Below are 26,422 nucleotides of genomic sequence, written 5' to 3'. Positions count from 1 at the left end.
CAGATATGAGGAAACAGAAGGTCATGCTCACAGCAAAACACGTGGCAAGTGAAAAGACGATGACAACATGTGCATTAATACTACAGTATGAGCAGCATTACTAAATTCATTGCTAAGGAACAAGAACACAAATTTCATATGATGCTTCACATGGAGTACATTCCCTCATAAATGTTCAATTACAACTTTTGGCCTTCTAACATTTGATCTCAAAGCATGAATTTTGAGCCAAACTGAGAGGATTAGTAATCACAAAGCATGAATTTTTTTTTAAATGTATGTCATAAATCTTTGTTTAACATTTGTTCAATACAAAAAAGTTTCGAAAAATTCCTTCGTTTGATATCCTAAAAAGAAACCATAATGGATATGATGTGGACTTATAATGTGCATCTCCAACATACTCTATCATCTCACTCAACTTATATTGATTTCAAGTCAACTATAGTCTAAACCAATATTACTAATTGAGACCCATCAGTCATCATCATCATCACCATCATTGCTATCATTGCCATCATCGTCAGCATCAATGTCACCACCATCATCATCACCATTATCATCATCACCTTCATTACCACCATCAACTCATCATCATCATCATCATTACTACCTGCTGCATCCGCCTCTTCTTTTCTTTGTTCCTCTGCCTGAACCCCAGTTCAGTGACTCGTCGCTTCTTGAAGATTTCATCCTCCGCTTCTCCGAGGTCAGTCATCATGAGCTGGACACGGCTGAGGTTGACAACTCCATTTTCTGTCAGGTAACCCTGGCAACAACATAGTGACAACTTGCATCAACCACCAGTTTCTGTAGAAAATGCTGGCCAAGTTCAGACAAAGTGGAGCCATAACTACACGTGTACGGGCAAGCTAGTCCATCTATTCAAGGAATGCTACAATCATCTTCTGGCATATTCTAAATTCTGTTATCACATGCATGTTACATGATAAATGAACATGAAAATACGGATAGACAAGGCACTTGGCAGTTTGAACTAAATTCATTAAATGCCAAGTAAATGACATTTGCATCTTGCCAATATAAAAGGTGATTCAGTAGCTATGGGGATATGAAATACACATGGCATGAAAGTTGAATTGCTTTAGGGAAAATTTAAATATTTTAGGCTTTGTCTGTCAAGGCTACATGTATACATATGAAAGGGTAATAAACATCAATCTGTTCCCAGACCGGGTCAAGTAAAGAATGGAGGAGAACTTGCAATGTTTTGCCCGTGTTGAGAATAAGTTGGAGAATAAGTGCACACAGATATGAATGAATGAATCCCTAGAATTTTAACCAAAAATGGCATATCTATGTCTCAGGGAGAGTTCTGTGTCAATTGAGAGCAACTGGTATAATGGTGGCAGCCTTGGGCAAGTAGCCTCAAATCCACTTACCTTGGTTTTGTAAACAGCTTTCTTGTACAGGCGTATCAAACGGTCAATTGCTCCCTCCCTTCAGGCATCAGAAAAGTAAAGAAAAAACAAACAAACATGCAAGTTGGAACACTCAGTGCAAATACTCCCCGAACTGATTTTCTGTGACTTGTAGATATTAAATCATGGCAAATGTTATCAAGAATACGCACAATTCCTGCAGCTCTGTATTGAAATATTCCAAGTGAAAGACACAAAAAAAAACAAAAAAACAAAAAAATTAGCCACTTTTCACATGGTCGACAGTAACTTTTAATATTACATAGAGCTACAGCATAGCATCTATTCATAGCTGCACACTCACTCCACAAAAGTACTCCTTCCTTATTCAAAATACTTTTGTAATTGTAAATTTAAACAGTGGGGAATGTCCTGTTAAATACCATTTCTACTTGCTCCTTGAAAATCATACATCAGCCTGTAACAAGGATAGATATATTATATATAAAATATCAACACCGCATGAACTCAACACAGATTCAGATATTATTCCACCACACACTACATGAAAGTCAAATATGCCCAGACTTGCATCATCATGTTAGGAAAATAATGAAAGAATTAAATGTTGGTCTGAAGAAAACATACAAGAAAATAGAACTTGATATTTTCTACACTAAAGATTGGGCAGCTACATTTCATATCACATCAAGAAAGCATCCCCAAGTGAAGAGTAGGTAATGAGACTTTAAATAGATTACCTGATCTCCAAAGATGGCAAGTGTGGCAGAAAGTCGTTGCCGACAAAGAAACACATGAAGACCCAGTCATCTATGGCCCTCTGTCGTGAAAGAAATGATTGCCAATGATGGTCCACGCATAAAAAAAAAAAAAGCTTCAAATGATATTATGTCATGAAGAAGCTTTATTGTTGAGGTACTAGCATAAACTAAAAGGCAAAAAGTACAAAGCAACAAGTTCCATAACAATGATCGTAACAATAATATTTCTGACACAATATCTTCAGTAAGTGGAATCTTATTGTACAAGTCCAACACATCAAACCCACAAAGATTCATTTCCAGCTTGCACATGTATATTCCTAGAAAGAAATGATTTCCTTCCGATCTTGCTCATCCACATTAGTTTGAATACTTAAATATCAACGACTGAGAATAAAATTCAGTAATTTTCTTTTTTTCAAAATGCAAATTATTGTTACCACAACAACAGAGGACATTCATGATCTGCTCACACCAACATTACCACACATTCAATATGTCATCAGCTCAATGATACGAAAATGTCATGTGTAAGAAATATACATGAAGTCACATCGTTATTTGCACAAGACAAAGCCTCAAGGGGGATTCCCTATATTTTACCTCCAGATCAAATGGAAAGGGCAGTCCAGTCATCCATAGCTCCTTCTCCAGGTACTGTGGTAGAAGAGAATTTCAGAGCAATGACCTAGATGAGTTACAATTTGCATGATGAGAACTAGTCTTCTGAAGAGAAATGGTTTTATCAAAAAGATATTGAGCAAGCTTGACAATTAGAGAGAGCACTTATACACAATACATCACAAGTTTGTAAACATACGGAGGTTCACATAATACTGTAAAAGTGAAAATTTTGTGCATTTCACACAACTAGAAACTAGCACAAAAATAAAAGCTCGCGAATATCTTTGCTTGCCATAAGTTCCAGTAGCTCATGTCTTGACTCCACGGAATTAAAAACACACGAAACTCTTCTTACTCGGCCAAGCACTAAATTAGTTCTGCCAAAATATCCACTTTTACAGTATTTCAAATTCTATTTATGTACAAAATGCAATCCATCCATAACATGTCAGAAAATTACAATGCAACAGTCAATTCATGGTCATAACATGAAGTTCACATAAGACACACCAGTATGACATTTGCCAACATATGTCAACCTCATAGATGACAGAGGAAAGGTAAATTTGACATGAAAGTGAACAGCTTATCAGGGGTTTGGTTAGCATAGTCTAATTGATATTGGATTTGAGAGAAAAAAAAAAGGCTGAATATACCGCATTGATGTCTGCCACTCTCCACAGATGAAACTTTATGAGATTCAAGAAGAACTTGGTAGACATCTGCTTCAAATTAGGACACAATGAATGAAAGTTCACTTTGACTTTACGAGAAAGAAACCCTGCAATACCAAACCTGGTCAGGATATGCTTCTCCAACATTTCTCCTTGTTGACAGTTTTATCAAAAATGGCATGAAAATCACTTTTTAAAAAAAATATCTACTTGCCTCTTTGAGAACGTTGAGTCTCAGGAATATGAATTCTGTTTCGGCTCCCATGGCGACTGGCACCGTATCCAGCTGAGAGGTGAAGAAGACATAATATACCATTTCAGCTATTACCAGAATGTAATACATTTTCTTTCCAGAGTTAAAGAGCAAGATCAGAATACACATAGCAAACAAAAAGACTACATATGAAAAATGCTCATTCTCTGATAGGACACTTGTCAGTGACTATACTTTAAAAAAAAATTGCTGAATTTTGTTGTTCTATGGCTGATGCCTTACAACGAAAAAACATTTAAAAATGAGGTCCTCATGGAAATTCAAGAAATGGTTGTTCTGCTTCAATTTCAGCTTTAAACTTGGACTCACATTGATTACAGTCAATTTCTCACCTCATTTGCCCTCTCCTTTGGCAGACCCTGGCATTCCTTCATTTCATGACCTGCACAGAGAGAAATAAAAGTAAAAAATTACAGAATTATATAACACATCACGACGGGTGAGGCTGATGACAGCAGTAGATAAAGAAAAACAACAACAGATTTACACACACAGTAAATTGGGTTACACACGCTGCTTTTATCACTTAATGAAAATACAGTACAAAATTGGACATCAAATATATGTAAAAAGTGATTACACTAGTTCAGTAAAAAATAAAAAATAAATGAATAAAAATTAAAAAAAATAACTACAAAAGCACATCACTTGGAGAGTACTTTTCTAGTATTGCTTTGTTTTGTTTTTGGTTTTTTTTTTGCCTCCTCGGCCAATCCTTCAACCCAACCTCCACCAGAGCAAGCTCATTACCACCTATTGACCGATTCGGGTTCGTTGAGGGCAGCAGACATTTTATGGCACTGGGCGCAGCCATGAGCTCAAATTGCGGTGTCTCAGCCGACCCCCCCTGCTCTCCCCCACCCCCCGGGCAACATGTTCATCGCGCACTTGTAACAAAGGTTCGCGCACTAAGCAAGCATTCGCGCACTCAGTACGAGACGCCCATTGGCTAAAGCAGTTTTTCATTCTGCGCGCGTGCTAATGTAGGGAGAGGGGTGAGGAGTGGGAAGGGGGGGTCGGCTGATACACCGCAGTAATGGCGCTGCCCATGCCAAAAATACACATAGCGTGTCACAGAATCGGTCAATACACGCATGATGAAAATCGTCCAATTTCCAAATGATAAAGAAGCCTTCTGTTTACCTCATCATGTCAGCTTCCCGCTGCACAGCGCCTGAAGCAGCAGACCAGTAACCACGCGCTTCAGTGGGCGTACGCAAACCACATATACGCGCAGTTGAACTCCCGAGTTCAATGACCCTATTTGCCAAAATATTAAAAAAAGTCTCTCAAAAATTCATAAGAATTCCCAGATCACTACCAGATTTTACTCATCTATTCCCTGTGTCATGATCAAAATTTTCTGCACATTTCATCGAAATCCATTCCCCAACTTTTTGAGTTACCTTGCAAACAGGCACACAGACAACAAAAACATAACATTTTTGGTGGAGGTAATAATGATAAAAATTCCACTACTAGAAAATATATATATGAATTGTGAGGTTAGTGTAACCGTTTTTACCTTCCTGATTGCACAGCTCACAGGGTCTCCTCTGGTTTGGCTTGAACTCCTCCCGAATGATGGTGAAGTTCACCTCGTGAGTTGCCAGACCTACATACACGATCAGAAGAGATTTTTGTTTTCCTAACTATCACACAAGACACATGGTAAAATGTCTTCACTGATTTAGTATGTAGAACATTGTTTTCCCAGTGTGAAAAAAAAAAACAAACAACCAAAAACAACTGTAAATCTAATGGGTGCATGTTGAATATCTAAGACACATTCCTTGCTTTAAAGTAAACCAAAAATCATCAATGATTCAGACAACTTAAACATCTTTCTTCAAAGTCTGTATGCCGATGTATGTGAATACACTCATGTGTACAAACTTTATTCAATGATGGCAGACAGAAGCCATATACAATATAACGTCTAGCGAGCTGTGGACTAAATTAAGGACAAGGCAAAATTGAAGCAGTTTGTTTTTCTGCAAGCAGTCTTAACCAAACCGTTCTCTTCACATTTCTTTGTGAGAATGATAATGTATTACCTATCTCCATGGAGACCGATGCATATTGCATTAAAGTAGTCACATGCAATTTCCATTGGTATACAAGAAGCACATACACTATAAAATGCAAAGAGCAGGCACAACTTTCAGCCCTGAAGAACTTGGTAGCCCCCATGACATCATTGTGACTTTGCTTACATATAGTGAAAGGTATCTGAGAAAAAGCATGAAGCAGTTTGGGATATACCCCTTTGCAACTGTTGTTTATTTCCATACACAGTTGTATGTACTGTAATACTCCTGCAAGGCTTAAAATCACAACAAACAACATGATAAAGGAACATATGATAAACTAGAGAAGAATATGAAAAGTTTGATGGTACTCACCCAACATAATCAGATCAGCTGTTGATTTGAAAAAATTAAAATCGCAATTAATCATTACCTAACTCATGCACTTATCCATAATCTTCATTTTTCAATCCCTTGTCATATATTGTGACCAGAAACATACTATACATATAATCACCTGGCGTTAAATTAAAAAAAAAAAAACTAGATATATCGCTACGGCGACTGATATGCCTCTGCCATAATGCATGGTTCTCCTAATAGGTCTATAGTACAATGTCTTGACAATGTGTGATGACAGTTTCACACAATTGGCAAAATATTAAAATGACAGGTTTGCCACAAATGTGCTGAATGTTCACTTTCCTAGAACTAGGTTCAATTGGATGAATGATTAGAAATGTCAGAGTGCAGGTAATTGGGGAACTAATGATTTTTACTTGACTTTTGACCCTTTTATAAGTTTATGCATTGAGTAATTTTCAAGGTATTGAGAAAAAGTATAATTTCAGTATCAAATGGGAAAATAGCATTATCTAAACCTGGCCTTTGACCTTTGACCTCACAGTTCCAAAGAGAATCACTGTTAGGTTGAACATGCATAAATATGTAAGTTTCATGATGATACCTTGAGTTACTTTTGAGATATGGAGGAAAAAGTGCAATTCAACACTTTCACTTGACCTTTGACCTTTTGACCTTTGACCTTTTGGCAAGAAACTTCCCACAGAATATATATCAGGTAATACATGCATACATTAAGTTTTTAAAAAAAAACCTTCAGGCATTGCATAACCATAAGGAAAGTAGTGATATTTTGAGGAGTTGACCTTGACCTTTGACCCCTGACCTTTGAACCATGACCCCCAACTTCCCTAGATAATCACTGCCCATTGGAACAAGCATATATACTAAGTTCCATGAAGATACCTTGAACCATTTGCGAGATATGGAGAAAAACATGAATTTTCAACTTTTTTTTTCACAAAATAACCTGTGACCTTTGACCTTCGACCCCGTGACCCTAAAATCCAAACAAAGTATTATCCCCCCAGGATATACCCTCATACCAAGTTTGATGTAAAACCACCACACGGTTCTTGAGATATCAACAAAAACAAAATGGGATGTACGTACGTACGGACGGACGACCCGAAAACATAATGCCTCCGGCCACTCCGTTGGCGGAGGCATAAAAAAAAATTGGTCACGAAGCAAGGCCAGCGTCGCACACACAAACAGACCCTGTTAAATTTACTTTTTCCATGTATAAAGACGGAAGAAGCGAGGGCACCATCACCAAAAACAATAGGCATCTTCGTTTTACCATAACACACCTTCATGCCAAATTTGAAGATGATCTAAGAAGAACTGCAGCCAGTAGAGTGCTCACAAGAAAATCTCTGCGGCGGACGCGGTGCAACGAGGCCAAATCCATAGTATCCTCCGAACTCTGTTCGGGGGATACAATGAGTGGATGACCTATATGTCAACACTCAGCATACTTTCACACCCCATGATAGCATACTATGCAAATGATATGCAAATGAGTCCATTATGCCCATTGCATATGGATATGAAAGATTGAAAATACTGAAAAATGTGAAATACATACACTTTGTATGACTACGTTCCTCTTTAACTGGAACATTTTCTCTGTGTGTACAGCTATAATTGTCATCTACAGAAACATTCAAATCCAAACTTCAAAACGTTACCTATTCCTCTCACACTGAGGACTATAATTGCAGTCTATAATGTTCGGAACAATTGTATTCTTTATCTGGTATGTGTTTGTTGTTGTTTGCCATTTTCTTCTCTGTTGTCATGCTTGAACATGTGTTATATCTATCTTTTCATTTATGAAGCGCCATGAGCACTAAAAAGCGGACCTGTGCACTATACAAGTAGCCACTATTATCATTATTATTATCATTGCTACTTCTACTATTACTACTACTACTACTACTACTACTACTAATAATAATAATAATAATAATAATAATACTAATACTAATACTAATTGAACTCTGCAATACATCTTGTGAAACTATGTCTGCTGATTCTTTAACTCCTTTACATGTATCAGTGTTTTTTGTGAGTGAATACGATGCTACTGTCATACATTGTATACATTGTAGTACATGTGTGAATAATGTGCACAGCTATTAATATTTACCAGGTACCATATTTTTTCCTTTCATTGATTTCACATTTTTCACAGAGGAAGACATTCAAAACTACAGAAGCACTCTGAGAGCGCAGACCTCCACCAAGCATGCAGCTCATTTCCACCACTGATCTTGTTCTTCCATAGAAGTGATTTCCACCCAAACACACTTATAGCATTGTGTGCTGAAAGTCGCCCAATTTCCCAATATAGAAGCCTTTGTTACGTCATAAACCCTCAGCTGCAGGGCGCGCCTCGCCCTAGCAGAAACTAGAGCACGCACTAGTGCGCGCATGCAAACCTCAAATACGCGCAGCCTGAACTCCCAAGTTCATTGACCCTACCTGCCAAAATATCAAAAATCCTTCATAAATTCCTCCAAAATTCTCAGATCACTAACAAAATTTGATCATCTGTTACTTGTATCAATCTAAACCTTTCCTGCAAGTTTCATCCAAATTCGTTACCTACTTTTTGAGTTATTTTGCACACAGACAAACTAACTAACAAACAAACCAACCAACGGTAACGAAAACATAACCTTCCCCCTGGGCGGAGGTAATAACACAGTAACAGCAGATTTGTGACAGAAAAAATCTACTTTATCTGCAGATTATCCTATCATTGTTTTGATAGCAGAAATTCTAAAGAATTTGATAGGGTTGGGGTTTTAGGTGGTATGGAATTGTTAAATGGTATTGTTAAATTCAAGTATCAGAATGGCTAATCACTTTCGACATCCAGCTGAATCCCTGCTTGGCAAACTGCTTGGCACACTCTCTTATTGCCACAAACTAGCATTAGACTAACATGAAAACATATGAGTGGGACTGTAAGGACAGCAGCAATTCTGCTTAACCCACCACCTAGGCTTCAGTTTCTGTACCCGTTCACATGGGTGAACCGACATTTAAGAATTTTTAGCTGGCAGAAATGTATCAATACATTGCTTTGAAAGTGATTGCTACACAGAATCAGAGCGTATGTGAGTTTTGTCCTGGCAGCTCATATTACAGGATATAACAGTAGTTGTTGAATTCATGTTCATGGAATACAGCAGTGAACACAGAAATGTACACATGCACGTTACATGATCAGGAGTTGATATTTTCACATGTTGTTAGATTTGCGAATAGTACCCAGATCGGAGAATTCCCACAAATAACCCCAGGAAAACAGGTACGGTATGAAGTCTCATTAATAAAGATTGTCTTTGATGCATTTGAGGTGACAAAAAATGATGTCAAGTATCAAAACTAAATGCAATCATAAAATTTGCTTTGTGTTTGCTCTGTGTTGTGGGCTGCTCAGGTGCAGCCCTGTCGCGCTTTATACAGCGACTGGACTGTGTATAGTTAGCGTACAGTGTATTTACATAATATGCAAAGCCCTGTACAGTGTATTTACATAATATGTGTATGCACAGGCCTGTCACATCATTATCACAGCAAGTCATGACTGTGTATAGTTAGTGCACAGTGTATTTACATAATATGCACAGCCCTGTACAGTGTATTTACATAATATGTGTATGCACAGGCCTGTCACATCATTATCACAGCAAGTCATGACTGGTACTCTTAGTGGTCTCAGTCTGGTGGCCCCTGGCTGGGCCCCCTGCCTTGGGCCAGCACTTAGGCTCCTGGCCTCGGCCCGGCCTTGGGCCCCGTGGGCCCCTGGGCCATTGGGCCTGGGCCCACTTGGGCTATGGGCCCCTGGGCCTGGGCCCACTTGGGCTCTGGGCCCCTGGTTCCGGGCTAAGGCCCGTGGCCTTGGGTCCGGCCTTAGGCCCCGCCTTTGGCCCGGCTGTATTTTGTACATGGTCTATGTGAAATCAGGCTTGTCTGTAACTGTATAATTACAAATAATTACAAATAATCACAAATGATCAACAGGTCCATACTACATATAGGACTATATGAATATATGAATATATGAATATATGAATATATGAATATATGAATATATGAATATATGAATATATGATTATATGAATATATGAATATATACAATGTATGTGAATATATATATTATTATATATGAATATATAATTGTGATCAGGCATTCTGTTACGGTGTCAGATCTGCGGTCATTCATATATGTACATAGCAAATTTTATGCATGTATAAATGACATACATTCATGTGTACAGTATGCTACTTGATTGAACCAGCCAATGGAGAAAGATCACACCATTGAACAATACTTGAAAGACATGTACAGTTCAATGACTCATTGCTTGTTATTATGAACTCTGTAGAGGTATGCAGCCCTCTTCAGATGGAAAACATACAGTTGGCTATCAAACAGAGCTTGCAAAACCATCAACAATTTACTGAGTTGGATTTGTGTGTGTGTGTGTGTGTGTGTGTGTGTGTGTGTGTGTGTGTGTGTTTTAGAGCTATTTGGCTTGTTTCCTTTGCACACATCATCACAAATTCCCAAAGTCAGAATAAAGTGAAACCAAGACCTTCATAATGATGTGCTACATTGTAAGGTGCTGGATCAGAGCACTACCATAAGATTGACACCATGGCGGGAATTGTGCTAACAGTGTACTATCCTTCCTGTGCATTTATGTTAAAGTGTACCAATACCCTGAAAATCACATTTTAAACTAGAAATGTCACTATGGCGACTGATACCTCCACCATAATGCATGATTCTCCCAATAGGTGTATAGTACAATGTCTTCACAATGTGTGATGACAGTTTCACATAACTGGCAAAATACTGATATGACAGGTTTGTCAGAAATGTATTGAATGAACGTTCACTTTCCTCAAACTGGGTTTGCTATAATTGTCTAAGAGTGCAGGTAAACATATTTGGGGGATTGAGGATTTTTACTTGACTTCTGACCGACCCTGTTATAAGTTTATGCATTGAGTACTTTTCAAGGTATGAAGAAAGAGTGTAATTACAGTACAAAATAGATTTTTTTTTTTTCATTTAAACCTAACCTTTGATCCTTAACCTTTGACCTCTGGAAATTTCCCGGAGAATCTCCATTAGGTAATACAACATGTATATATTAAGTTTTAAAACTAATAATGCAAGCATTGAATATACACTAGTATATGAGGGAAAGAGTAAAATTTTGAGGAGTTGACCTTGACCTTTCACCCCTGACTACATACTGACCCATGACCCCTAAATTCCCTAGATAATCCCTGCCAGTCAGTACATGCATATGTACCAAGTTCTATGAAGATACATTAAACCATTTGCGAGAAAAGTGAAATTGCAACATTTTCACCTAACCTTTGACCTTTTGACCTATGACCTTATGACATGAAAATCTCTCTGGAGAATCTTTACGCAGTAGTTCATGTCTACACTAAGTTTCAATAAAATACCTTCGGGCATTGCATAGATATGGGGGAAATAGCAACATTTTTAGCATTTGACCTTGACCTTTTGACCTTTGACCTCTTGCCAATGTCACTAAAATCTCCTCAACTAATTGCCCCATCATACATCATCCTTGGACCAAGTTTGGTGAAAGCTACTTCATCCAGTTTTGAGTTATCACGTAAACAGATAAATTTTAGGATTTGACCTTGATCTTTGACCTTTGACCTCTGTCCAATTTCACTAAAAAAACTAACATGTAATTGCCCCATCATACATCATCCTCAGACAAAGTTTGGTGAAATTTGCTCAATCCAGTCTTGAGTTATCGCGTAAACGGATACAATTTCATGATTTGACCTTGACCTTTGACCTTTGACCTTCGGCCGATTTCACCCAAAATCTAATCAAGTAATTGCCCCATCATACTTTATACTTGGACCAAGTTTGGTAAAATTCCAGTCATCGCGTAAACGAATGCGGACGGACGTACGGACGGACGGACAACCTGAAAACATAATGCCTCCGGCACCACTTCGTGGCGGAGGCATAAAAAGGTGAGAAATATCCTCATTGGGATGTAAAGATGTGAAAATGAAAGGCAATTGAGACTGGGTATTTCCTAAGGTTGAGGCATATCAATGCCTTAAAAGCATCATTGTTTGTGGTACTGCACTTATCAGTTCAGGAAATTTTGGTCCACATATTCTTTTATACAGTAATGTGCTACACACAAGAAATGTGCACACCTCTGGTACAAACTTTGTCATATCTGTCACTGCTATTCAACCATTACGTAAAAGACTTTCAAACACAACATTGATAATGACCTACACAATTACAGTTTCAAAATATGTTAAAATATGCTATAAACAAATTGCTGTTCAGGAAAATGACTGAAATGAAGATTTTTTTTCTTTTTTTTTCTTTTTTTTAATGGCCCATTTGAAACAAAAATGTTGCATTACAAGAAGGGAGTATGAAATCATCTTTGTATAATTTGTGTCTGTGTGTCACTGTCTGCCCGACAGACGGGCCTCAAGGCTTGCACTCTCTAAAAATCAAAAAGTAAAGATAGTTCCATTCCATGAAAGAGCTTTCAAAACTCTGTTGAATTATGTCAGAAACCAACCTTTGATTTTGGGGGCGAAATTTCATGCTAGGTCCCTTCTGCCAGTCAGGCAATCATTATACTCATCTACAGGAGAAATTAGTCTGAAGAGAGAGGACTTTGGGCTACATTTCACTTTCACCTCACCTTCCTTCTTACGAACTTTCTCTGGAGAACAAATACCTTCTGTAATTTTTGAAACACAAGCATACAGTTGACAGGGTCGTACTGTAAAAGCAAAATTAAATTTGAATATCTGATCGTACTTACCATCTGCGCCACAGAGGCAGTGGTGTGTGTTCGGGTCGTGGTCAGGATTTGCTGTAAGATGGAAGACAAACTATCGTCAGTTTACGACATTGCAATCAGCACTGTCCTCTCCCACTGGAAGAAGAATATCTCCCTCACGGTAGAGGACCTCACATCATCAAAAGTTACGTCACTGTATAAATTTTCTAACAAATTTTATCAGGCATGACATCTACCATTAAAAGCCTTTTCGGTGAGTGAGGTTAGACTGGAGGACAACATCAAAGTAATTAAAGTTTGCAAATGGAGATACCCTCACAAAGAATTTGAAAAATACAAATTATTGATTAGAAATAAGAGTGGCCTACACAGATAGCACAAGGAACTCTAGGGCAATGCAGCAAACATAGTAAATCAATTCTGTTGCGAATAAAAAAAAATGACAATATACCAATGGAAAGCCGGAAAAAAAGCAACAAAAATTACCCACCTCGCTGTCGACGAATGTAGTCCATGATCTTGTGTTCACCTTCGCCCGGTGTGTTGGCATCTGACAAGATGACCTGTGGTTGAATACATTTTTTAAAAGAATCATGAGAAGCCTATGTTAGCCTAGTCTCCACCAAGAGATCAGGACTAAAAAAATTGCTGAACAATGTTTGAGCTATATGGTGCTGCATGCTACAAGTTTCTCTGATATTGAGTAAAAATAAAGCCAGAAAAAAAAAAAGCAGTCAGTGACCAACACAGTGCCTCCAAATGTAAAAATCTCATGGTGACCATATTTACCGTCACCAATTTTTCCCATAGACCCGAGTCTCAGAATAACCCATCCAGAAATGAGCTACTAGAATAATTATCTGTCCATAGACATTTTACAGTAACAGTGTAATTTTCAAATCTTTTCTGCTTGAGTGTTGTTGCTTTTTTTTCCTCCATTAGAAAAATCAAAGCTCACTCAGCTCTTTTTTGTTGTTTTTTGTTGTTGTTTTTTGTTCTTATCAAGCTATGCAAACACCAACAAGTGACCTCAAAAATAAAATGCTGAGCAATTTTCATTAATAACAATAAAAACATCCTATATGACTTTCTTTTTTTATGACATGACAGAACCATCGTGTGCTCTTCCATATTTTATGAAGCTATTACACAGTGTTGTGTGATGCAACATGAATATTAGTTCTTGTGATGAATATACCTGGATATTCCTCCATCCCGGATCATTGTTCAGCCTGTCTGTGACGTAATACCTAAGGCAGTCAGCGAGGCGGAACATAAACTCTGTCCCCTGTGAGTATGAAATTACAGGAAATGGACTTTCAAGGAAGCACATATTGGAAGAACACAGGAAAACAACAAGAAAAGAAGCACAAATAAGGTGGACAAACTGATGATGAAAATTGAAAGCGATTGAATTTCTTCTACTCTCATGTCTTTGTTTTTAGTGACTGTCATGCTTCTCAATAGATTGTTCCCCTCGCTTGCAACAGTTCTCTAATGTAGCATTATGAATGATCCAAACAGGGTGTCTGATACAATCATGGCAATGAATAATGACAAATAATCATGATGCTAGTGGAAGAATTACAGAATATATCTTCAGAAGAGCATGGAAACCCCCTGCAAGCCACAGAATGGGCGTTATGGTTTCTTGCATGCAGAACATCCTCTAGAGCTTGCTTGAAAGAAGATGAAATAAATATGGAAACTGTCAGAGATGTCAATATGTCTACCAAATTTTGATACTCAAACAATCTTGATATCATGTATCACTCACCGGTGTGATGCAATTGCTATCAAAGTGGCTTTCCTTAGGTTTGGGGGGAGGCAGATAGCCACCACGATCAGCAATCTCTGCACGAATCCTCGCCTCATCTTCTCTTTTGTCTCTGTCGATAATTGAATATGGAGGGAGAACAAAATTAGACAGTGCTTGTAATTACTACAGAAATTCATGTTTGCACATCTGTTTCACAGCAATGACTATGTTACGGCTTGGTCAAGCAACACCGAGTTCAACAAGATGCACTAAAGTAGATTGATTGTTCAACAAATTGGTAACATTTTCGTATCAAATACATCATTTGTTACACAAAATGCAGCATATATTTCAGTTGTCCTCACAGTTGTTGCTCTCGTTGTGTTAATTGTTTCCTTGGAGTCACGGCACTGGTTAAAACTCTTCATGTGATTTCCTTAGTCTTTCTTTTCTTTGATTAATTGACCCTTGTCACTAATGCATGCATATCTCTGACAACTCAAAGTGCAATCCTGCAATTGGTCCTGGTTTGATCTAAAATGCTCTAAAATGAAGAGTGACCAAGCAAAATAATTTTCTTGCTAGAGGCACTTTGCCAAGTTCTAACAAGCAAGCAATTACACTTCATATGACATCAGTCATGACATCACCCATTTACTGCAAAATACACAAAGTATGTGTAAAACACATATCTCGCATCTCATTCATATTCTGTTCCACAGACACGACCATGGTGAGCTTCACAAAATTTCATATAAATGAATCCGAGACAGTCAACCTTGCCTAAGTCAAAGCCAAAGGGACAATAATGAATCCTTCCACTTACATGAATGTCAACTTACACATAGAATTAACACATGTATATGATCAATCCAGTTTAGAATTTTCCTTCAACTTCTCAAGGCAATTTTTTGACTTGTGTGAGGTCGACATAGGCAAGGCTGACTGTACTCCTAGCTGTGTGTTGCATTAACCCACTGAGGACAGTTTGATGTTGTTACAACACGCATTTCTCATAGACACCTGCCCGTGTAAACTCAGGACTCATCCTCAATGGGTTAAAAAATCTTAGTTTATGTGGTATTTTTGCACAATGCACCTGCTCTCTTTCGACGCCCGAAAACGTCGCGACCGCTGCTGATTCATCTTCGCCCGAGGTGCAACTCCATCAATTGCCATGTACAGGAGGCGACGCGGGCGCACAATACTGAACAGGCGATCGATGTACTCAAAAATAGCGACCATCATTTCATCCTCATTCTTCGGAGCTGGCCTGTTGCAAAAAAAAAATAAATAAAAAAACAAAAACAAAAAGAGTCCTCTCATGTAGAATAAAGGTGATTGGGAACAATTAGTGCATGAGTAAGAGTATGGGAAAAAATATGAATATATATATGATGGAAATTGTTTGCACAAAAGCAGATCTCCTGAATCAATCTTATAAAACTGGTGGAGTATCATTTAAAGTGCTCAAAATAACATACCTGTTGCTCAAAAAAACAAAATAGCAAATAAAAAAGGGCATTAGACATGACAGTGTAACATCACTACACAACCTGGGCTCATCTATGAAATCAAGTGACAGTCATTGCATATACCACAGGAAAAAAATAAGCAAATATACAAACAGATGTGGTTGTGAGGAATTTCATTCAACAGCATCTAGAGGTAGTTAGCAGCAAGAAGAATGAACCCAAGGAACTGCTTGCTTCTGCATATAATATCCCTCAAGATGAGACAAGACGTCTGAGTAAAATTACTCCCCATCATGCTTGGCCTAGTGTGTAAACATTATAGATACTTGAAGTGTCCCAGGTGTGCAGAGTACTGAGAGTGAAAAAAATAAAAATAAATAAAAAAAGATACAAAACAAAGACATGTTGCTTACTGACAAATGGATTGCCACCAGTGCCCCTGGGAGAGAGGTGGGGCCTCAATACAAACAAAACAATAATATCTACCCCTAATGTAGGACAAATCTAACACAGAGATTTTACGATAAATGAGGTAAAAATCATATAACTGGAGATACCTGATGGAAAGCAAATATCAAAAGCTCTCTCCTGATTGCATTTTATTACTTAATCCATGCTAGGGATAGAAGATAGTGGGTTACAAGGGTTACTGGTATTACAATACGGTACTTGATAGAAATACTGACTTGTTTTCAGGGTGACAACAGGGATGAATGATACCATTCATGTCAAGGTAGAGGTTGTCAAATTCAACATCGTTGGGATTGGGCTTGGTCGTGTCGGGTGGAATCCTGACTCCATCAACCTCCTTGACCTTGATGTACAGAGTGAACAGAGAAACAATTACAGCATGATACTTGATTTCTAGGACATGACGGAAACAAAAATGCTAACCCTTGCTTTTTAAAGACAACCAACACTAGTAACAGTTAGTAAAGACAAACTGTAGGTTTATGGACTGGTACTTACAATGTAAGAATATGACTACAGTGTGTGATAATGTGATATCATATTTTTTATTTGATGTTTGATGATAGGATAAAGTCAAACATTGAATTACATGGATGAGTCTGATGTGTATATTTTAAATGAAGCTTACTGAATCAAGAGTTGAGTCTGACACTTGTCAAACACGCAGATTTTTTTTTTTTTAAATTCCTTACACACAATCATTGTGCTGCAAATCCATGTGTCCACTCCCCTACAACTTTGAAGGGCAGAGGTGCCAGTTTTATAATGATAGGATGATCATTTTTTAGGCAAAATTTCCTGGATATGATGGGTTTCGACTGGTTAACAATTGCTGGTCCTCTCAATTGTAAATTTTAGTGATGGGTAGTTAAGTGTGAAATCTCTGGACTGCTTGGATGATTTACATGTGACAGCAATATAGCTTTGTTTGAGACCCTACAATACATACACAAAAGTGGGCACAAAGGATAAAAAAAAAAAAGAAAGAAAGAAGAAGCTCAAAGCTTGCTCAAAGCTTTCTCAATGTAGATGAGTACATGAATCAACAAGAAACTCTGGGACTGGCCAGACCATTGTCGCTGTCTAATCCTCTTTAATATCCATTACAATCATCACTGAAAGACCAGAGGAAGCTCAGATTAGAGTTCCTGCGCAAGCTGTTCCAAGCAGTCTGAAGAAAACATACACATATCATTTGTGCCGAAAGTCACACCATCACTGGCAAGTAAAGCATAAAAAAAACTAGAAATGTCACTATGGCGACTGGCATGCCTCCTCCATAATGCATGGTTCTTCTTAACTATCCACATCCCAGTCGCTGTAGGGCTGTACCAGTATGGTGCACAACAACAAAGCGAACACAAAGCGAACATCATTTTTGTCACCTCAAACGCAGTAAAGACAATCTTCATTAATTAGACTTCATTTCTATGTTATCGATACTGACATACACAATTCACAACTTACCCAAAACGAAGATTCGTATATGCAGCATGTGCAAACAGTACAGCGTCTTTCACTAATGCCCATTTTGAATAAACAGGAGTTCATGCGATCGGAACTACATCTGTACATTGTAGACTTTATTACAGTGCAGCTTTTTTTAACCTTTTCATAAGTTTACGCATTGAGTAATTTTCAAGGACCGGTATGGAGAAAAAGTATAATTTCAGTATCAAATAGTAAAATTTTAGCATTGTAGCCTGGACTCTAACCCTACGACCACAAAATTCCCAAGAGAATCACTGACAGGTAGAACATGCATAAATACAATATGTTATGTATTAAGTTTCATGATGATACCTTGGGTCACTTTCGAGATATGGAAGAAGAAGTGGAATTTAGCACTTTCATGTGACCTTTTGACCTTTGACCTTTCCGCAAGAAACTTCCCAGAGAATTTCTATTGGGTAATGCATGTACATATTAAATGGAGTACGCCGATCTGTTGGGGGATTTTGCACTCATTGCAAGCTCAGAGTGTGATGGTATCCTCAAAAACAAAAGAAAATAAAATCTCTGTAAGTGCCAATGCAGTGACTAAATGTTCCCAGTACAGGAGTTGAATACAAGTGCCGACTCGCCAAGCACCGGTTCGTGGCCACTACAGCATATACTTGGTAATATAACGCTGAACACAGCGACACACTTTATACACGTATACCACACGTTCACTAACACACTGCCAATCTACAAAAATCAACCGATGATGTGGAAAAAATCTCCAACAAAACTGAAATTTTCTCACTTAAATGATGACATCTCGCATCAAAAAATTCATTTTCGGCACTTCTTAAAGGGGATGACTAGTAACTGATCAGTGGGAATCAGTGCCAGTGGGAATGCTGGGGGATGATTGTTCCAGTCCTTGTGGGATTCTTTTACGAGTAGGTCCTACATAATGTGTGAAAATTATTTGCTTCAGAATGGTGTCATATTCAAGTAATGTGCAGTTTAATGTTTCCAGGTTAACACGCCTGTAGACACTAGATATCTAGGTAGATGTCTCTAACGCCGTTAGGCCTCTATAAACCTGGGTTAAAAGCAATTTGCAAGTTTGCGTTTCACAGTAGAAAAACCTTTATGCGGCCGCAAACCGGGACTTTAATTTTAACATGCAATGTTGTAGATATAATTCTGTAAGTAGAACAATATTTGAGGTGAATAAATTTGCAGAAAAGCTTAGTTAAGTGTCCGAAAACTGGTGGTTTTAACACTCTAACAGGGTTAATGTAATTCTAGAAGTATTTGAAGTCTATTTTCCAAAAATCGGAGTGAATAATTTTGCCGAATTCGTAATTTTCAGGACTTTGTGAATAACTGGTGCTATTTTTACCGAAATTTCATCCTCTAAGTACGTAATTCAGAGCCACAAAAAAGAAAGGAAAAAAAGCGTCTGGTGATCATGTCAGATGTGATACGATCAACTCTCCTACTGAAAAACTAACTTCCAAAAGCACAAAACTAAATGAATGGGACTGGGCCTTAAAAACTCGACACAATTACCTTTTCTTCCACACAGTGAACTATGATCGACGGGTACTTCTTGCTGAGCCATCGGAAAAATGCTGGAACTCCCATTTTTGCTGAGAGCCCTGTGATTTAAAATCGACAGAATCTGATTCTCAATTTTGGACAGAGGACGATTGAAGCTTTTCCCAGCTGCAGCAGCACGTAGAAGTGAATTTGTCACAAACACAACACGCACGCAGCATGCATGCACAGTACAGGACGCTAGCTTTTTAGCTTTCGCAAATTATGCATCCCAAAAGCAGCATGCATTGCATGGATGGATCGCATGCACAGTGTGTGTATTAGTAATCGATAGAGGGCGTTTTTTAAAGATGCAAACTTCGAGAATCAGATCGGCAGGGATATAAGCCTAAGGGTCATTGAATACTTTTTGTAATGGGAACGATTTATGACTCGAAATCGACATGTTCACGCGAATAAAGCTACTTTTCTTGGCGTTATGAGGCAGACTCCTGTCTGAAGTCGTCACTATTCCTGACGGCAATTACTGATCTCTTACATTAATTTGGCGGAAACGTGATTTCTTCTTTTTTTCTGTGTTACAGTTCATTCACTTCTATTCATAGTAATAATACCAAAAAACAACAATACAATTTGATAGAACTGCTCAACATAACGGATAGGGCCTAGAACATTTCCGCTCTTAGAAACAGAAATTAACAAAGGTCACAATAATGCGACACACTTCTCATTTTCCATTTACATCAATTGCATGCACCAACCGTTTAAAAAAAGAGAGAGAAAAAAAAAAATGAAAGACGGAACTTTTGTCCTATCTCAAATAAGACTCATCCCTGAACCAATTCTCCCTAACTACCATTCCTAACAATATACCTTTGCAATCATCCAAGCAATCAAATACCTTCCATATTCATCTCTCCCTGTTTCCTTGACCCTAACCCTTATCCTAATCCCAAACCTAATCCAAACCCTAATCTTTACTCTAATCTTATTACTAAGCAGTATTTAGCCAGGGTTAATTGCCCTCAGGGGTAATTGCCCTGATAGGCTTTTAATCAATTTTCTTCTCTTTTTTTTTCCCCCACAATATGTAACTAATGTTTTCTCTAATTCTGCAAATATACTATACATGTAGTATATCATAAATTAAATTATAAGAATGACCGTATCAGGGATGATGATGTCCAGACCGGAGTCTGGACTGAGCAATGTTGTGTGTAAACATACCGTCCCCTCTAGCAAGAGGCAAAACACTCTGTCCCTCGGATAGGACATAAAATGGAGGTCCCGTGTATGAGAGAGTAACAACTCATGCACGTAAAAGATCCCGCTTCATTCATTCATCGCAAAGAGCAGGGTGTTTAACCCGGTGAAGTGGTCCCACCTCACATCCAACTGGACCCCATGGAAGACCAGCTTAATGTAGCTGAATATGGGCTATCCAGCCATCTTCTCAGATATGGAAATGAACAAACAAACAAACACCATTTGATTCCATAGAAGTTCCATCTATTCCCCAGATGTGTATATCTTGCCAATCTGCTTTATTTCCTTAATCCTATTACCTCAAAATACAAAATTCCATGATTTTGGCGCAATTCCAAAATAGATGTGAATGAATAAAACATATAGTCCTAGAGGCTCCAGTGTGTTATGTGATATTTTTACTGGTTAAACCTGTTCTTTGAAAATAAGTGATTGATCCTTTTAAACAAAAATATCTTTATTTTTGAATGTGACTGGGTTATTTTTTCCCTATTCAAAATTTCTGCAGGTGTGTAAATCTTGCCAGGCCTGTAACATTTTCTAGATAAGCAAAGATGCCTTAATTTATATATATATACATATATAAATATATATATATATATATATATATATATATATATATATATATATATATATATGTGTGTGTGTGTGTGTGTGTGTGTGTGTGTGTATTCCTCTTACTGTTCCTCCTTTTCGGAAAAGCGCAAGAGTTGAAAAATTGGTCTCCGCCGGGAATCGAACCCGGGTTCGATTCCGAAAAGAAGGAACAGTAAGAGGAATAATGATGTCAAAGCTATGCACCGATTTCTCCTTCCTTTCTCATATATCTCACATCAATATGCAAAATTATTCAGGAGAAGCCAAAAGGCTGTTGTAGGTAGGGGTGACATTATCCCAATTCACTGCTACGTGAATCTCATTGCAGATCCAGCTGAGGCATGCGGCTGGTTGTTATTCATAACTCTCTGCCCCAAAAAGGAACATGCGCATAAAGAGTTGAAAGGTTGGTCCGTCGGGTATTCGAGCTTGGGTCTGCCTGAATCGCTATGACGTCTCCGTGGTCGAACAGTTAAGGCGTTGGCGTTCCATGCCAAAGACCCGGGTTCAATTCCCGGCGGAGACCAATTTTTCAACTCTTGCGCTTTTCCGAAAAGGAGGAACAGTAAGAGGAATAATGATGTCAAAGCTACGCACCGATTTCTCCTTCCTTTTTTATATCTCACATATATAATGTATATATATATATATATATATATATGTATGTATGTATATATATATATATGTATATAGACGATGAAGACAAACAAGTTGACATAATGCATTAGAATCCAACTTCATTTATTTGTAAACCAAATTTTCGACCCTTGCACGGATCTTCCTCGGGGTAACAGGGAAGATCCGTGCAAGAGTCGAAAATTTGGTTTACAAATAAATGAAGTTGGATTCTAATGCATTATGTCAACTTGTTTGTCTTCATCGTCTTCATGCTCTTATTTCAACACGCGGATAATAATACCATTATATATGTATATATATATATATATATATATATATATATATATATATATATATATATATATATATATATATATTATATACATATATATTTGAAAAAAAAAGATTCTTCTACCCCCTACCAACCTAAACCTATGATCAAAATATTTTGTTCTCCTACTTACAGGAGTCTAATGACCCTCTGTGTTTTTACAAACAATTCAAGATTTACCATCGTCAATCCACCATCTTTGTAATCCTGATACATTATAACTCTCTTCATATGTTTATATGATCTTTTCCTTTCCAAACAAAATCAAGAGTTAAAAAAAAAATGAATGCTATGGGTTCTGCACCTCCTTACGCAAGTGCACACGCACACACGCACGCACACACACGCACGCACAAGCACACACACACATTTCTTTGGCTTTCGAAGATAAATGCAGAACAACCAAAGAATTGCAAAAATTATTTTAAAAAATATACACATAAAGATTTTTTTTTTTTTAAATCACTTTCCTAGGGTTCTACTTGGAGATGAAAGGGGGGGGGGGGGGAGGAGAGGCTATTGACCCTTAGATCAAACTCTTTTTCTATTATTAGTATTATAATTATTATCATTATCATTATCATTATTTATCTATTTATTTAGCAATTCAACATAATACAAACAAAAATCATATTACATAATATGAAGATTGTGGTGATTCTAGGTTATCAAAGTGTATAAAACTTTCTAGTACTCTTGGCTGAATAACTTCAAAATAATGAACAGTTAAATATATCATGTTTTGAGACTTTGGCATAAATGTGTTTGAACAAGAAAAAAAAAGCAAATTTCACAATTTTGTCTAGAAACTATGAGGCAATGAAGTAAAAATGCAATGACATTATCAACTGACTTATCATTTGCTATTATTGACTGTTCAAAAAATGCTAGCAAAGCTTTACAATTCACGACTTTCTTCAATCTTATCGACCTGGAATCAAAGTTTCAAAGTTTCACAGTTGTGCTCATATAGCCTTCCTTATTAGATTAATTTTCACTAGTCCAGAATTCACCTTCACACTTCCGTATGCTGGCAATGGTCTTGTTTTCTTTCAGTCTGGTGAGAAGTAAGCCTGTGTGTATTTGTGTCTGTCGCCTTCCAAAGTTGAAAAGTGCTTTTAATACAAGAGTTTTTAAGTGTTAACAACATAGTCGGAAACAAATCTGACGTCTGGACAATAGAGTAAGCACTGTCAAATTGAATAGCCTTATGACTAAAAGACGTTGATGGTCGAGTATGTGCAAAACACAAGCTACTATACACCTGTAAATGCAGAGTGTACGAGTCGGCGTTGATGTATGTATGTATAATACAGGCAGAAGTTGAGTGGAAGACTACAGAGCGTGAACTGCTGGGAAATAATTATGAATCGATGTACAAGTACAAGTTAAATAAAGGACATGCAGATGAATTGTAGACTCTGAGAGATGAGTAGTTTTGTTGAAGTTACGTGATAAATCAATGTTTGAAGCATTTGCTTGTGATCAGATATGGTCAATATTGTTGTCTGGACAATGTACATTTAAAGGGTGTATGTTGTTTACATTGCTTTTATTTGATGATTATTCATCAAAGGTGAACATCATGCAAGCCTTGTTGGGGATGATTGTCTTTCAACGAGGGCATAATGCATAAATAATGCATACATAACGCATTCATAACAGATACAAAGACATAATAACAAGACATGTATGGTACTACATGCAAAGAAGCAATATCTCTTTGAATCAAGATGCTCTGTTTGTACATATAACGCGTGTATTGCCTTGTTCCACATGTATCCATCTTTTTTATTAATTCATATACATTGATTTAATGCTGATCATCTTCAATAAACATATTGTCCACAAAATATACACTTCCTTAGAAACAGGATATATTGTACATGAACATTAGTTTTAAGTGACTGCATACACTTTCTCCAAAATCTCTCCTGCCTTGCGAATAATACGCTAATTGCAAAATGTCCAACAGATACCATTCCTAGTTTATATCAAAATGAAACCATTATCTGTCACATATAACATAATCATCTCCTGATTATCTATAATATTGATATGATTATGTATAATGTCTGTTGAATTACATATTTCCAAGGGTTGGGTGACATTGGTCACAGATAGATTTTTGGTTACTGTAGTGGATTCAAATTCATAAACAGGTGTACTGTATGTATGTTTGGAACAACAAGGACAGTGGACATTACCTTAATCTAACAAATTGTCATAGCAGCAGACAAAGACAAAACTGAGTGAACCATTTGTTTGAACCCTACACATATCTCACTGTAAAAGTATGCATGGCAAGCTTTTCACAGCATGAGGGTTCAGTCAGCAAGAATGAGTACAATTGAGCAGTTTGAACTGGATAATTACCCCTCTCATCATTGTTTATTCAAGCTGGAAAATATAAATGAAAGCATCCTTAGTAATGCAATTCATCACTCAGATCACAAATTAATGTAACTGCAACCATATTACATACACATATAGTATACTGCATGTGTATCTTAATACATACTTCATAGGGAGCCTGTACTCAATGCACATAGTGCATGCTTGCACCTATAACCATGACTTTGTCACTTTAACCTTGTTCGACATGTTTATATGTTATTACAGTATTTTCTGCACGAATGAATAAATACAGCAACAATGCTGTTAAAACCCTACCACGCTATGGTAGATTGAGTCATCTTTTCTTATATCTTTAACCCTATTCTAACTGGGGGGAGGGGGGGGGTCAATTTGACCCCCCCCCTCGACGTTTCGCGCCGCGATTTCGCAACGCGCAAACATTTTGCCGCGTCGTTTCACGACTTTTTTCATTGAAGTCTCCCGCATATTTTGAGACCAAATTTGCGACGTCCGGGTACACCGTTTTGAAGTTACGTAATGTTTTGCATATGCATGTCAACCAAAAAACAGCTCAAATTCATGATATCGTGTGCAAATCCAATGCAAATTGTGTTTTTTGGTTAAATTGATATAAATTAGATTATTTCAACTTTTAACCATTGAAATTAATCAATTCTAGTGTAGATAAGCCTGAAAAAGTGCCTGCAACAAATTTTGGCAAAAGAACAATAGAAAACAAAAGGTCGAAAAAACAAAAAAATACATAAGAAATTAACAAAACAATAAAAAACAAAAGAAATTGATTTCGATTGTGCTAATTTTTTTCAAGAAAATTGTTTGATGTGTCTTGAGGAATTCTGACACAAAAATTTAGCAATCCTGCAGTCTTTTTAATGGAGTTATAGGTGAAAATATGATTTCATGCACAAATTTGCATAATTAATTTATTAAAAATAGAAAGGCAATATTCTTCTATTGTATGACCATGTTATCTTGTAGTTTACATCCAGCTCTATCTTCAGGCAAAATTTCGCGGCGATCGCATGATCGGCGGCCGAGATCTGAAGGGGGGATCAAATTGACCCCCCCTCAGTAAAAACTTGGTCTCAAATAGCCCAGTTAGAATAGGGTTAAGTGTGGTATATTAAATCTGTTCACACATTCTTCGTACAATAATTCATCTTTATACCATATTCTGCTATATTAAAGACTAAAAAAGTAACTACATATGCATGCAATAGACATGTGTAGCATTGTGACACAAATTGGGGTTTAAGTATTTTCCATAAAACCCAATGCAATTTTGGGCAAAACAGTACACTTGTGAGTTGAAGTCTCACAGATGTTGGATCTGCAAGACTTCAACTCACTGGGTTGACCAATGCAGGAAATTGTTGGAGAAGACGCCACGAGAACGATGGAAGTACATGAAAGATAACCATGCTTGCTTCAGCTGTTTGAAAAGGGCAAGTAAAGACCACAATGTGTCTACTTGTAAACACAGAAAACAATGTCCTGAAGTCAAGAATGGGGAGAGATGCAAATTCTACCATCATCCGCTCCT

At 37.4% G+C, this 26,422-nt stretch overlaps 1 protein-coding gene across 1 annotated transcript in view; it reads right to left on the bottom strand.

Moving 5' to 3' along the window:
* LOC140236839 (5'-3' exoribonuclease 2-like) overlaps nt 1-19,854 on the bottom strand; it is a 100,810-nt gene extending 80,956 nt beyond the window's left edge. The window contains exons 1-15 of the mRNA XM_072316779.1: nt 19,701-19,854; nt 16,910-17,037; nt 15,848-16,021; nt 14,767-14,878; nt 14,188-14,277; nt 13,480-13,552; nt 13,011-13,061; nt 6,142-6,159; nt 5,262-5,351; nt 4,069-4,118; nt 3,677-3,748; nt 2,768-2,821; nt 2,144-2,223; nt 1,404-1,461; nt 614-769 (exon numbers count right to left, since the gene is read on the bottom strand). Coding sequence (XP_072172880.1) covers nt 614-769; nt 1,404-1,461; nt 2,144-2,223; nt 2,768-2,821; nt 3,677-3,748; nt 4,069-4,118; nt 5,262-5,351; nt 6,142-6,159; nt 13,011-13,061; nt 13,480-13,552; nt 14,188-14,277; nt 14,767-14,878; nt 15,848-16,021; nt 16,910-17,037; nt 19,701-19,775 — 1,281 coding nt within the window. The 5' untranslated portion in view covers nt 19,776-19,854. The remainder of the gene's footprint in view (nt 1-613; nt 770-1,403; nt 1,462-2,143; nt 2,224-2,767; nt 2,822-3,676; nt 3,749-4,068; nt 4,119-5,261; nt 5,352-6,141; nt 6,160-13,010; nt 13,062-13,479; nt 13,553-14,187; nt 14,278-14,766; nt 14,879-15,847; nt 16,022-16,909; nt 17,038-19,700) is intronic.
* Between the last annotated feature and the right edge of the window lie 6,568 nt (nt 19,855-26,422).

This window comes from Diadema setosum, chromosome 1 (assembly GCF_964275005.1).
Source record: "Diadema setosum chromosome 1, eeDiaSeto1, whole genome shotgun sequence".
Classification (NCBI taxonomy): domain Eukaryota; kingdom Metazoa; phylum Echinodermata; class Echinoidea; order Diadematoida; family Diadematidae; genus Diadema; species Diadema setosum.
The sequence above is the reverse complement of the archived record's forward strand: the minus strand, read 5'-3'. Positions and strand labels throughout refer to the sequence as shown.